Source organism: Populus trichocarpa, chromosome 17 (genome assembly GCF_000002775.5).
Source record: "Populus trichocarpa isolate Nisqually-1 chromosome 17, P.trichocarpa_v4.1, whole genome shotgun sequence".
NCBI lineage: Eukaryota > Viridiplantae > Streptophyta > Magnoliopsida > Malpighiales > Salicaceae > Populus > Populus trichocarpa.
Genome location: NC_037301.2, coordinates 5,516,336 through 5,531,378, shown reverse-complemented (window position 1 = coordinate 5,531,378; position 15,043 = coordinate 5,516,336). Strand labels below are relative to the sequence as shown.

The 15,043-nt window shown below is 32.9% G+C and overlaps 2 protein-coding genes across 2 annotated transcripts; one reads left to right on the top strand and one right to left on the bottom strand.

The window, feature by feature from the left end:
• Positions 1-10,873: 10,873 nt before the first annotated feature.
• Positions 10,874-11,952, bottom strand: LOC18107216 (uncharacterized). Its single transcript, XM_024592293.2, has one exon. The coding sequence runs from the start codon at positions 11,554-11,556 to the stop codon at positions 11,347-11,349; it is 210 nt and encodes a 69-aa protein (XP_024448061.1). The 5' UTR covers positions 11,557-11,952; the 3' UTR covers positions 10,874-11,346.
• Positions 11,953-14,261: 2,309 nt separating this feature from the next.
• LOC18107215 (uncharacterized) lies at positions 14,262-14,873 on the top strand. The gene has a single exon (XM_006373150.3). It carries the CDS (start codon positions 14,445-14,447, stop codon positions 14,655-14,657), a length of 213 nt encoding a protein of 70 aa, XP_006373212.1. The 5' UTR covers positions 14,262-14,444; the 3' UTR covers positions 14,658-14,873.
• The last annotated feature ends 170 nt before the right edge of the window (positions 14,874-15,043 follow it).

Below are 15,043 nucleotides of genomic sequence, written 5' to 3'. Positions count from 1 at the left end.
GGTACTGTCATGGTGGTGGTAATCTTATCAAATCATTTCATATCATTGCAGCTTGCAACAAAGTTCCGTAATAGTGGACAAACATGTGTTTGTGCAAACAGAATAATTGTGCAAGAGGGTATCCAACTATAGAATTACAACCCTGATTTTACCTCTTAATTCTAATTTTATATGTAATGCTGAAATATGTAACGTGACAATGAAATTATGTACGTGTTACAATTCTGGATATGAATATTGTAACAAGCATACCTTCCTTATATTTATAGGAGGAGCATTCGTGGCTGGAACCATAGCGGAGCGAGCTCGAACACCTGGAGCTACATGTAGGTGTTTCGCTCTTTAACTATGTAAATTTATTGTAGTTGTTCTTTTGTTTTTCTTATATGTGATTGGGTTGTCTTTGTTATTTACATTTGATAATTATTAGAACTGAATTGTGTCATGATTGTAAGAGAATGATGAGAGCACATGGTTAAGAATGAAGAGAATTATTCGATGAATGAAATTAATTAATATAAAAGAGATATGAATATTGATTTTGACTTAGTTTTCCAAAGTGGTGGAAAGCTAAGGTGAATAGTATTCGACTTAGCCATTTCCAAAGGCATGGCTAAGGTGATATGAAAAAATGACTTAGTCATCTGTAAGAACGGAAACTAAGGTGTGGTTATAAAACTTAGTCATTCATGTGTAAAATGGCTAAGGTGGTAATGAATTTGATCAGGAATTGAGGAAGACCTAGATTAATTGTGTGATAACTTGGACTTCCATTAAGATGGGACCAAGGTGGCAAAAAAAAAAAAAAAAAAACTAGTAAGCTTTACAAGCAAACTATGGAGCTTGGTAATGGAGAAGTCATCTCAAGTAATTAAAGTTGAAGAATATGTCTACAGAAAATGTATTAGAAATTATGGTGTTAAAAGGAAAAAAAAAGTGTAAACTATATATATGTGTGTGTGTGTAAATAAATTAAATTAGTATTACTTAATAAATTATGTTGTATTTGTTGCAGGTCCTTCTCATACCGCAGGACAACCTTGATTTTCTTCTTTTGTGGATAGTTACTTACTAGGTATATTTTGGGTATGTGGATTATGTAATTTTCTAGTTCACTAGGATTTAAAGTTATCTTTTGGACTTGTAATTAGTGTCAAGTCATATACCACTTGTTAGTTAATTAAATCTCTTTTGTGTAGGCATTAAAGAATTTTCAGTATGCATGTAGATAACTTTATAATATGCTTGTTTTAATGATATCATGTGTGAATAGAAAAGATATATGACACACTGGTAAAATGGAAAATGGTGAAGATATAAGTTAAAGTGGATAATGTGATGAGAAATTAGATTTCTGTTGAAGAAGTCTAGAATGGTTGGATCATAAATATGCAGGATAAATTGTGTTTTAGGTTGATGTCGACACTTGGGAAGGTCAATTTACAGAGGAGACTCTGTCAAATTTTTGGTAGCCAATTAATAATAATAATAAGCTTAAAATTTTTGTCAGGATAGTTAAGGATCAAGGATCATGATATATATATGCATAAAAAAAAAATTCCTAATTTTTCAACAAATTTGACATAAATAAAATAGAGGGTGTTACATTTATTGCGTTAGTGTTAGGGTGGAACTCATTTTTATGATTGCTTGTTCATTTTCTCCAAGAGGAATATCCCTCAATTCTCTAGCAGCATCGGTTCTAACCCTTTTTTTTTTCAAAGACACCCTTCAAGCAGGTAAAGACATATTGTTTTAAAGTCATTTGATTTCGTTGTACTATGACCACTCCCTTTTGAGTTGGAAAATTCAGTGTCAAGTACCTGGGGTGATGACAACATTAATTTGATGTAGAAAAGGTCTACCCATAATAGCATTGTAAGTCAATGCCATGAAGGTTTGCTGAAGGGAGACACACTTAGGAGGTGTGCCAATAGTAACTAGGGTTTCCAGGGCGCCCTTTACCAGTACACCCGAGCCTATATCCTAATGAGGGAAGTCTTTCTTAGAGCTAGTCTTGAGGGGGTATCCATATATGTGCCATCACTTTACGAGAAAGAATGTTGATCGCATTGTTATCATCCACCAATATTTGATGGACTCAATGGCTGAAAGGATTGTGGAGATGACTAGGGCATCCTTATATAGGAAAGTTACTCCCTTTCCATCTTCTAAGGTAAAGACGATGAGCTCATGCTACTAGTTCAGAAGATGAGTAATTGTAAGGACCTGTTTCCCATACTTTCTCTTTCTTGTGTTGAAATCACCCATAACTGAGGTACCACCAAAGATCATGTTGATTTTGGGTAGTGCCTATATAAATTGGCTAGGCTCTTCTGAAAATAGCCTTTATCTATCAATCTTTTGATTTCTTTTTTCAACATACAACACTTTTTAGTTTTATATCCTTTATCTCGATAGAACATACAATACTTTTTGAAAGTGCGAGTACTAGATGGTGATCTCATGGGTGAAAAGTATAGAACAATTTTATATCCTCAATGGCAGTGAAGATTTCTATTAGGATAACATTCAATGGAGTCGTGTGCATTTCAAGGTAGGTCGTGCGTCCCTTGACTAGCCTTTTCTTACTTTTTATAAGGTTGTTGTCCCTCATAAAAAAATGATCTTGCTTGGAAAACCTCTCTGTAAAATTCTCTTTAAAGAAACGAGAAGGCTCATGAAGCAATACACTCGCATCTTCCACCCGTATATGGTTCTCCATGACCTATTTCACTTTTAACAAGCTTCTGTTTGGTAGAGTGTACAATATTTTCTATAAATCTCTCCTTTTTACTCCACTTATTAAAGCCTCAAAAGCCACATGCTCGATTAATTCCTTAATATGGAGCATTTCCTCATTAAACCTTTTTATGTGTGTTTTATTTGGACTTGTCATCTGCTTGAGTGACCCCGAAAAGTTCTGTGAAACTTTTTTTTTATTACGATGCTTGTGTTGACTTGTGCTGTTAGCTTGGTCCAAAGCTTTCCAAAACTTGTAATAAAGCATGGCTCCAAGTTATTATACCATGCATGTACTAACCCTCTGGAAATTGTAGGGAGGATCTTGCATATGACATAGCTATCCTGGATAACCAATTCCAAACTGCTCTATACGTTTTGCATATGCTTCATTGGGTTAGCAAGACTCTCACAGTTGTCTAAAGTCATCTTGGTAGAAATATAATCCTTAGACATATGAGTACACAACACTCATCTTGACAATGAGAATCTCAAATTAAGTGAAGGGTATAGACACCCTTATACATATACTCTTTTGTAGGTTGTTTCTCACTCCTATATTTATCAGGTTTTGAGAGCTTGAGGTTTCTAGCATAAAACAACGGGACTGATGGCCAAATAGGGATCTAGAATACTTGATATGAGCATGAGCATTTTATGATGTGAGCACTCTCTAGAAGGGCTTGGTGACTATTAAGGTTGAAAACCCCTCAACATTTCATTCTACCCAAACTCCTCTAGGTAGTGTAATTGTCTATGAGCACTGGGTGCAACTTATGGTTATAGAGCTGTAAAGAATGGTGTTGTTATAGGTGTTATAGCTTTCTAAGGTGGCAAAGTCTGATTTGGCCCTTGAGCTGCCAATATAACCCGGGTAATAATTTACACTTGGTTGATGAGCTATTGAATGTTTGGTTGGGAAGAAATCTTTGGTGTGGCAAGGAGGTCTATCACGTGTCCTTTTATATGCGTATTTTGATTATCTACCATTGATGGTGATTAGGGATATCAATAATGTAATATCTCACATCGGCAGTTGAGGACTTGGAGGAAGGCCTTATATGAGCATGCTCACCTTGACTAGTAAGACGCGTTTTAGGGCCATGCGTGGCTGCCAAGAACAAATCCGTGAGGCCCGTGGGCCAAAGTGGACAATATCTTGCTAGTGGGGTAGGGTGTTACATTTGGTATCAGAGCCCGGCTCACTAGCTGTCTGATGGTGCTGATGGGGTCTTCGGGCTCCTTAAAAGGGGTGAATTGTAATATCCTACATCGGCGGGTGAAGACTTGGGGGAAGGCTTTATATGAGCATGCTCACCTGACTAGTAAAATGCATTTTGAGGCCATGCGTGGCTGCTAAGAACAAATCCGTGAGGCCTGTGGGCTAAAGTGGACAATATCTTGCTAGTGGGGTGGGGTGTTACAAATAAACTAGTTTTAGAAGAACAATTAATGCCCTTTTTTTATCAGATTTTCCATAGACAACGTCAATTGATGATGTTCCAAAATCTAATATGCTTAGGAATGAGGGTTTTTTTAGTGTTTGGACAATAGGTAATCACACGTTCACATCAATATTCCTTTCTTCAAAGTTCACGAAGTTGATGGTTTGTGATAGAATATCTAACACCTGCAAAACAATCCTTTTTGGTGTTTTTTTGGAGACCCTCCGATGATAAAGTCAATGACTTTTAAATTTTAAAAATGAGCTTTAAATTTTAAGAACAAGAGTGTTTGTTCTTTTTTGTGTATGATAAATGCTTTAAGAATAAAAGTATGAATTCTTAGAAAATAGAAAAATATGAACCCTTTACCTGAGTGGTTTAAGAGGTATATATAGTCTCTTAACCTTGTTATGTTGCTTGAATGGAGAGGTTGAAGTATCATTTTCTCCTGATAGCATTAATGGGGGGTAGATATCCCTTACACAATATTAATAAGAGATAGATATCCCTTACATAATATTAATGTTAATAGAAATATTGTAGGTCCTCAAGAGACTTTTATATTATTAGGGATGTGGGGAGATTGTTATTCTTGACTTTTAACATTTTATGTTAAGAGCCATAGGAATAAACAAACAAAGCCTCGTGACCCAACATGGGGCCTATAATGATTGTCAGTTCCATCTGCATTCAAACCCGGAATGATCTCAAGCCCAAGGGTGATGGGTGTGGCAGCTTACCAAACTCACATATACTTAGACACAACGCGTAGCTGAGACCAAGGATGTTGGTTTTGACATCTTACTTGATCCACATGTATTTGGGCTTAATGCGTAACTAAACCCAAAAACATTGGGTTTGGCAGCTTGCTAGACCAACATATACTTGGACTCAACGCGTAACTGAGCCCAAGAAAGTTGGGTCTGGTAGCTTACTAGACCCACCTGTATTTGGGCTCAGCGCATAGCTGGGCCCCAAGGATGTAGGATCTAGAAGCAAGCTATACCTATGTGATGTGAACCACTTGATCACATTGTCAAATAACCCCCAATGAAGTAAATAACAACATGAAAAAAATAAAAATCAGGTTTGATAAAACCATAATCCAGAGATAGCCCTGTACTTAAAAACTAAAGGTATTGGATAAAGATTTAGACTTAGAGATAACCTTGTATTTAAGAACCCCAGGTGTCATAACCCATTTCTAGGTTATTCTCCAAATTTAATTTTTTCTTTTCTTTCAAAATAAAATAACAAAAAATAAAATAAAATAAAAGCTGGCAACATGGAGAAAGCAGGCTGATGAGGATTCCAAACATATAGGAAAATCAAGCTGTAATTTTGGAGGACATTTGAGGCCTAATTATACCCTATTATATCCAAGACTGAAGAAACAATGCAAATTTAAAGTCAAATTAAATGATTATTGAACGAATCTTGATAAAAATAAGTCCAAGGACATAATTAATTTTTTAATAGGCCAATTTGATATAATCATGGGCCAAATTGAAGGTTTAATTATGTTTAGGAATTAATTTGGGTCCAATTGAAAGATTTAATTAGGTATAAGGACTTAATTATACTTTAAATGGGTCAAATTAATTTTATTAAGGGCTTAATTGGTGGAAAATTAAGTTTGGGAGCTCAATTAGAGCTTAATTGAGAAAATTAGAATTTTAAGAAACCAAAATTAATTTTTACCAAGTTAATTGATAGAAATCAAGAGCAATGACCAATCTGCAAAAGGCGTCGAATTATGAGGACCCAATCAATTGAAATTAGGGATGAAATTAAAGAAATTGAAAGTTTAATTATCAATTGAGGGTCAAATTGCATAAATCTAAAACCAATGACCAAAGAGAAAAAGGCGTGCAAATCTGGGGCTGAAATTGAAGTTTTCCTAGGGACATAATTGCATAAAATTAAATGTGTGAAGCCAATCCAGGTGTATTTAAGACAAATCAGAAATTGAAGGGCTAAAGTGAACTTTACTAAAACGGTGTCGTTTTGGTGACTATTCATCTTTTTCCTCATTTTTTTTTCTGTGAAATGACAGCTTAGGAAGACTACTTTGCAGGTGCATTTAATGCCTCAAACCTTCATCAAAATTGACAAATCTTGCATGGAAATGATCACCTGACATTTCTCTACAGCCTAGTATGGTATGTTCATGCTTATTGACAATACAGCGGTCACGGTGCCGGCCTAAAGAGGCCAACTCAGGCAACTTTTAATTGTCAAATTTGACAATTCATTATGCTTATTTTGAGCCAACGGATGGGATCTTTCCTAGCTAAATCAAAAGCCGAACTTTTTCCTTAGTGAAAACAAGATTACCCTTTTCCATACCCTATAAATAGGGATAAATTCAAAGGCCGGAATTTCCCCCAACTCAAACAAGATTATCCTTTTCCCCGGCCCAGCCCAGACTAAAAAAGAACGAAACATCTGCGGGCCCTTTTGGGCCGAGAACAACCCCACCCTTTCAGGCTGAGATCAGCCCAGTTAGCTAGGCTTATATATATATATATATATATATATATATATATATATATATATATATATATATATATAAAAAAGTTTCAAAAAAAATTCAAAAGTCCTATAAAAAAAATTGTGATTTTCTTGCATGTTTTTTTTTACAAATTTTGCATAATATTGGGTTGTATATTTACACTGTAAGATACATATCCGATATTAGAATATCATGTTTTCTCTAAAATATTTCTAAAAAAAATCTCAAAACTTTTAAATTAATTTCTCTTTTTAAAAGACAAAAAAAAAAGAAAAAAATGTTTGGTTTTCATGCTTACGACAAAATGCTAAAACATTTCCAGGCATATTTTCATAAAAAGATAAAAAAAAAAAAAAGCATCTTTCTCATGTTTTAAAAATCCAAAAAAATATGAATATCATAACTAGCTTATGATTATCCATTGAGATTTGGTCAAAATATCAAAAACTCTTCATTAATCATTTTAATCATTTTTTAGGGATTTTGATGTAGACTTTAATATCTGAAAGTATAAAACTGTACAGTAAAGTACACTCTCAGGTACTAAAGATACAAGTATAAAATAAATGGGATGCTAAAATTTAAACTTTAGAACGGTTAGAACTTTACCTGATAAGATAGAGACTTTCTCACGAAGAGAAATCTACCTTGAACGTTAGACGAGATCAACGAATAGAAACTCAACCTAAAAAAACAATCAAACAACAATGTAGTTTATCTTAGGTAGGGTGCATTGGGAATGATGCATCTTTCCCTTGCACAACCAGTCTCTTACCCAGACCCTCGCAGACCATAGGGTTCCTAGTAACCATAATATTAGGTGGTGACTCCTGAACACTAATCATAATTTTATGATTAAATTAAAAAACATTTCCTTCCCTACAACAATACCTCTCAAGAGGCACAGAAAGCTCGTCGTCGCACTCGCGACACCATGTATGCAAATGACGTCACGAAGCTAGTTATTCTTCGATAAATCAGTGTCTGATCTTTGTCCGTGTAAAGAAAAGTTATTTTGCCACAAACAAAAAAAAATTCATATTTATTCTTTAACTTGCTACTGAAATTTATAGCTAAAAAAACATAATATAATCTCCTTCAACTAACTCTAATGCACCCCTTTTGTGTTGCAAACTAATTGACCACAACTAGTAATCAACTAACATAAGTCAAATGATGAAATAAACCCCTAAACAATGTTTAATGGGCCAGGACAAATTCAAATTAAAAATAATTATTAAACATTAAATAAATAAGATAGTATAATAAAAACAAAGTCTTCATGCTAAAATTTCTCCATGTAACCCAAATCTCCAATATTCATATATTCTTGGCAGATTTCAGTCCTGACTTTAAACACATTGTTATCTCTTGTTTGGATGAGTTACTAAGCCTACCATATATGGTTGAAAGCTTGAGATGTCCAATTTGTAGCCTAATTTGAATCGAAGTACAATTTCACCTATAACTCTAGATATGTCTCAAACTGTACATGAAGGTCTAGTTTGACATATTTGACAAGATTCATCTAGTAACTTCGACCCTCCAAAATAATATGTTTCTAAGATTTGCTTGACCCGAAACTCTACTGCAATATAGTTCTATGTGTCTAGTATCTCTGTATAATCTTAGCTTAATACAATGTATAGTTTGAGAGATATGCTCGATCTCGCAAAACAGGTTGACAGATATTTTAAGATTAAATTTGGACCCGACCTGATTCGTATCACCATGTATCTTAGATAAGTTGGATTATTACCCTGCTAACCCTTTTTAGACATGGTCTTTAAGAAAAAGTAATATATATAAGATACGTTGGTCTATCACTTTCTAGTAGTGTTTTTTTCAAGATTATAATTATTATTTGAAACCAAACCTTTTTATATTAAAAAGTAAGAAAAAGAGAACATTTTTTTTATATATAAAATTATCAAAATATCATTTTTTTTAGTAACTAACATCTCTTTAAATACTAACATAACTCTTTGTAAAGAAAACCTTATTTTAAGAAAAATAAATCTTAATCATCCAAACTATCACTATAAATATTACGTGAATATAGTATTAAAAAAACTCTCATATATGAATCTGCTACAGCTTTAGCTCATGCATCAGTTAGATAAAATCATTCAGTGTAGCGTAAAAAAATATTGATTTTTTTTTATATATATAAATTTTCTAGGTGTTGCGCAATCATAATAATTATGTATAATTTTAATAAAAAAAATTTACAACTTCAGTGAAGAAAAATGTAATACTTATATATAAAAAAAACATTTTTAATTGACTATGAACTAATAGATTATTGAATATATTGCGTTGTAAATATTTATTTTTGTAGAAAATAATTTGTTGCTCGAATTTTGTGCCACAAAGATAACACGAAATCCAAGCAAATGGACTGCTGTTATATTTGTGGCATCAAATTCGTACCTGAAGCGCAATTCTTTTATTTTATTATGTTAGTAAAGTAACATTAAATAACCAAGTCCCGTGATGTATGGTCTTAACTACGATAATATATTAAAATAATTTATTTTTATTTATTTTTAAATTTTAATATCAACACATTAAATTATATAAAAATATTTTTTTAAGTAAAATATATCTAAGAACAAAAACTAATAAACTTCAAAACACTATAGTTTTGATGATGAGTTGTAAAACCATGAATAAGAGAAATACTGTAAGAAAACTCTAGCAATGGATGTGTAGTTAACTCCTCATCTGACTATAAAGTACAAAGGAAGTGTTTGAGATCCATCTCTATAGGATCCACAGGTTAACGGCCCAATTTGATGCCCACTCATCAACGGAATGATCACTATTCCGGCGATTTTCACACCGGAAAAAAAAAATACTCCTGAGCTTATCCATTGATCTCGATTTCACCAATAACGAAACTTCTCTCCGATGAAACCATTGATAGAAATAATTTTTTTAAAAAAAGAAACACCAATAAAATCCCCTTCTAGATTTCATTGTCTTGCAACAATAAAAGTAATTAAAAATAAACAAGAATTTATAAATAAATACATTTTATGTTATAATATCTAAATTAAAATATTATTAATGAAAAAATAATAATTATAATAAGAAATTCATCACTTAAAGATCAAATCAAATTACTTATAACTTTTCTAATATTTAAGGGATTATGACATGTTGCTTATACATTGTATTTGATCTTCAAATAATAATCAATGAATTATTGAATTAATAATAAATTAATTTATTTAATTTTATTTTATTTAGAATTGTGATTTATATTTGGATCAACTTATTAGAAAAACTGATGAATCACACACATCATTGTCATATAATTGCTTTACCTCTTCGATTACCCGTCTGACACAACTAGATTAGTGTAAAGCCCATAGACATGAAAAAGTATTTTGGCACCAGTAGCAATGATCTGTTCGATGCAACAACAAAGAGTGAGGCAATAGATTTGGATTAGTCCCTGTCTTATGGGAATCCCAAATTATGGTCCGTCCGTTTGAGAGAGGGTTTTTCTGTTCATCAAGCGTATGAGTCTTTTTGGATCCCTTTTCAGGGGTAGCTTATACTTTAAATCTAGTTAATTAAACTATGATGATTAATCAAGTATAATTTGATTGTAAATAAGTTTTAAAAATTAAAAACTGAAATGTAATTTATATAATTTTATATAATGAATTACAATTTTAGATCTAGAAAAATCGAGTGGGGACTTGATTAAATAAATTTATAAAATTATCCTGAAATAATATCTAGTCTTCAATTAATCATTATAGTTTAAAAAATTTCTCACCAGTTATTCATGTAGATTATTATTAAAGACTTAAATGACTTATAATTTATAACAACCTAGCTTTTGAGCAATTATTTAAAATATATATATATATGTTCTTCAATTAATCATAATAGAAACTCTAAATAAGTCTGAATTTGACCAAGAAAATCTTAAAACTCTAAAAAAAAAAAAAAGTTACCTTTCCGCTGCGTAGTGTTTTGGACAACCTAACAATCTCATGTGCCGTGACAGTGCAATTTAGACCTTGCCAACTTGTTTAGAATTAGTTAGAGGGTGCCTGTGCGATGAATGATCAGTAACTCAACTAAAATAGTTGTCTCGGGTTCGGACCTCTCTGTTTTTAACTGAAAAAAATATAAAAAATGTCTGCACGTTTAAATGAGCGGCGCACGTGTATCTCTGTTCCATTTAAGAGATCTTAAGTTCCAACCTCTACTCTGTAACAGAAAAAACAATTATGTGGCACGTGCATGTGTGTCGTCCCAGAGTACCTCTGAATTCTACTGCATCAAGATCACAACCAGTCGAGGGATACCAGCTTGTGAGCTCCTCCTGGGACTTAAAGTTGAACATTGATAACTTGAAACAGACCCGATCCCATTAATTAAACATTCTTCAACAAAGTACATAACATTTTTCTAATAAATCACTGATCTAAAAACTATATAAACCGTTAACAAAAAAGAAAACACATGAAAAGAGTAGGAGATCAAGATAGGAGACTTTTTTTCTGCAGACTACAGCTAAGAGAGATGCATATGTTTTCCTGAAAGAAATCAAGTTATTGAAGGTCATCGGCATCACGAGGAGGATGAGGATCGGAGCTGTTGTGGTGAATGGCAAAGATGTTATCCAGTGTAAATATGGACACCAACTGCGATGAGAAAAATGGTTATGAGGCCAAAGAAGATAACGGTATGAACAAATATAGAGAGCCCACTGGTTTTCCTGTTGCAGAATTCTATCACTCGGCTATTCCCTGGTAGCTGGAAAAGCAGTCCCGGTGTCAACAGAACAAACAGAACCAAAGCTACTACCACTGGTCCCCAATCTCCCATTTCCCAGTCTTCTGAACTTCCTTTCCTTCTCTTAGCCCTCTATTGCTTACTCAGTAGGAGTGATGAGGATGGAGGAGTGATGCCGGAGATATGTGAGAAGTTATGGAATCCAGAGATAACAAGGTGAATGGGACTATAAAGACAGGATGGGAAAGAGTTACCTGAAGAAAGACAAAAGGGAAATAGCTTGGGACAAATGGAAATCTGAAGGAAGAAGACAAAGTCAATATCTGGAAGAGGGCATTGGATTTGACGTTGCTTTTTTAGCTGTATCCCCATCGACGGCAGAGGATGTGGCCCTTCTATTTCCTCCGGACGGCTGTGAGAAATATTTAGATCTTTGGTTTGGGTATTTCATTCTGTAGGTGTGTGATTTCCTCGTAAACATAAAACGCTGCTTAGTTTGAGCTTGTTTCTCAGTGTGTTTGCGGGTGTTTTTCAAATAATTTTTCGTGTCAAAATATATGTCAATGATGTTTTTTCATTTTTTAAAAATTATTTTTGACATCAGCACATCAAAACGATCCAAAATATATAAACTATATTAAATTTTAACAAAAAAAATTTTTAATTTTTTAAAAACGCAAATTAAACCGCGTTCTCGAGCATTCTTTTATTCGGGTCTATTAAAGAAAGGATTTTCGTGATATGTGTTTGCCGTCTCATTTGGTTTTCAGTGAACAGTTTCTTCCAGTTGAGTACATGTTAAGGTCAAATAGTGGATCTTGAATATAACAGGAACTAACCAGGAATATAAATGGGAATACCTCAGGTTTAATCTAAATTCAGTCAGGTATGGATATCTTTTAGGTATTTTTGTTTTATGAAAAATGATTTTCTGAAAATAATTTTTCTAATTTTTTTATGTTTGTTTATTATTATAAAAATTAGTTAATAAAACAAAAAAATTTGGTCAAAATAAAAATTTGATTTGGTTTTTAAGAAATTTTTTTTATTTTAAACAAAAAATACATGCTAGAAATTGTAAAAAATTATAAAATATATTATTATTTGTTAATTATATTAATCTCCATCCTCAATATTCTGATTATTATATATTTTATTTTGAATTTTTTTTTCAATTATATCATTTAGAACTTGATTTAATTTGATTTTTATACCAACTTTGATCCTTAATTTTTTTATTGTTATTTGTTTTTATTTTATTTTTTTTAATTGATATTTTTTATATATCATATTTGGTCTATATTTTTTTAATTACTATTTATTTTATTTGAGATAATTTATGATTTTTTATAATTTTATGATTTTTTATTTTTTTATCTGTCAAATTTGATCTATATCCTTTTAATTGCTATTTGTTTTATTTAAAACATTTTATGAAATTGAGTTTTTTTTTCAATTTCTTTATCCAAATTTTTTTTATCTATTAGATTTAGTTCTATTTTTTTAATTAATTTTAAAAAAATAAAAAATTAATAAGTTATTTTTCAGCTTATTTTTTTATGTGATTATTAAATATAAAAAATAATAATTCATTTTATAAGAATTCATTTTTTATCTAAATGAAACTATTTTTTAGCGGGCATTAGAAACATGGAATTGGTTGCATTTCATCTGGAAAAGGCCCTTGTTCGATTAGAATAATGCACAGTATGCTACACCATGTTCAAAAGCTTGTGTTCAACGGATCGATTTCAGGCCTAGGCATTCTCATCAACTTCTAACACGTTAATCTGAGGAGCTTGCCCTGTTTTCTTAAACCGATCTACTAGTGGGGATGATGCTATGATAGACTTTCTTGGAGGACAAATTGAGAGAAAGTCTAAAGAGCATTCCGAATCTCATTAGCAACTCAATGTTAAGGGTTGAGGAGTTCTGGTAGTTGCAAGAGGCTTCTTTGTTGTTTGGATGCTTGTTTTTTTGCTGGTTTTCTCTTGATCAGTTCTGGTTGTTGCCTTTCTCCCTGTCTGCCCTTCTGTCCTGCTTTCTTTTGGTGGTGACTATTCAAGGTGTTAGCAGGTCATCCGATTTTGTGGCTTGCCTTTTCGATATCATTTTGTTTTGTGATGGGGTTCTTAGTCTGTCATGAATGCTCGGTTTTTCTTCTTCCGTTTTGGCTATAGGTCTTGCGATTCTGTAGGTGTGCTGTTCCCTTGTGTTTTGTGCGTTGGTTGCTAGTCATCTTATGTTTTTTCTGCTTCTGATATTATGTAGCAAGCTGTATCTCTTTTCATCAATTTGGTTTTCAAATTGATGTCTTAATAACATGGTCTACTGGCTTAAAAAAAAAAAAAAAAATTGGATTATCATCATTTTTTTGCTGAAATGCGTAGATATTGATAGGTATTTTTGTCTGTAACTGAAAGGATAGACCAATTATATATGTACTTCAGAGCCTATTCACACTTGTTCCTTCTGTCTCTGCCTACCCGAAGTGTCAAAGACAAAGCCATAACACCAACGGCTGGAGTCATGCAAAGGAAGCTTCAGAATAGCGATCAAGGAGACTGCTGCATGTCTTGCATAAGAAAGATAAACGAGACAACCAAGCATTTCAAGACCTTTACACATGCACCTGCCTGTCTGATTGTATATTTTATGTTTGTTTTCCAAGGCTTATCTTCATCAATCTGTAAAGCAGGCAAAAAGAAGCCTATAAGGGAGCAATTATTAGGTGGCGGTGAAAGAAAACTTGTTTCTTTTCGACTTCATAAAGAAAACCCACTACAAAAGCATACCTTTCCTCCCTTCATAACCCAACTCTCTTCTTTCTCAATAAGTTTCGCATCCCCACCTCCTTCGTCACCAAGAAAATTAGACTTATTCGTCCTCCTCCATATTTAAACCCACATCATTATCTTTTGTGACCAAACCAGCTTCAAGCAATACTCTGAAGTTTTAAACCTCAATCCACGTTGAGAGAGATGAAAGCCGATTGGGGACCGGTTGTTGTTGCAGTGGTTTTGTTCATTGTCCTGTCACCAGGGCTATTGTTCCAGCTACCAGCAAGAACAAGAGTAGTAGAATTTGGGAACATGTACACAAGTGGGATTTCCATTCTAGTTCATGCTGTTATATACTTTTGCATAATCACGATCCTGATCATCGCAATAGGTGTTCACATACATGCCAACTGATTAGAAAATTCCCTTCTTTAAGTGGGAATGAGTAATCAATCAGAAACAGCCTAGGCGAAGGCCACTTTTATAGTTCTATATACTATTGTTTTCTTCCATTTCCTTCTTATACATGAGTTTCTTCTTTCTTTTCTTCTGTATTAGCATTACTGTTTCCTAATCTTCTTTGCCTCGTGTTCAGTATAGTTTTAAATGCGAAACCTTGAGGTTTTTTTAGCATGGTTGACATGATGCTTGATACTAGTAATGTTCCTCTTTGTCCTATTGATTATTTATGTCTCAATATATCATAGAATAAAGTGATGGGTTCTGTTAATGAATAATACATATTCTAGCTGGGCACCAAATACAACAGCACCATCTAGCATTTCCCTTTTCTTTTTTTC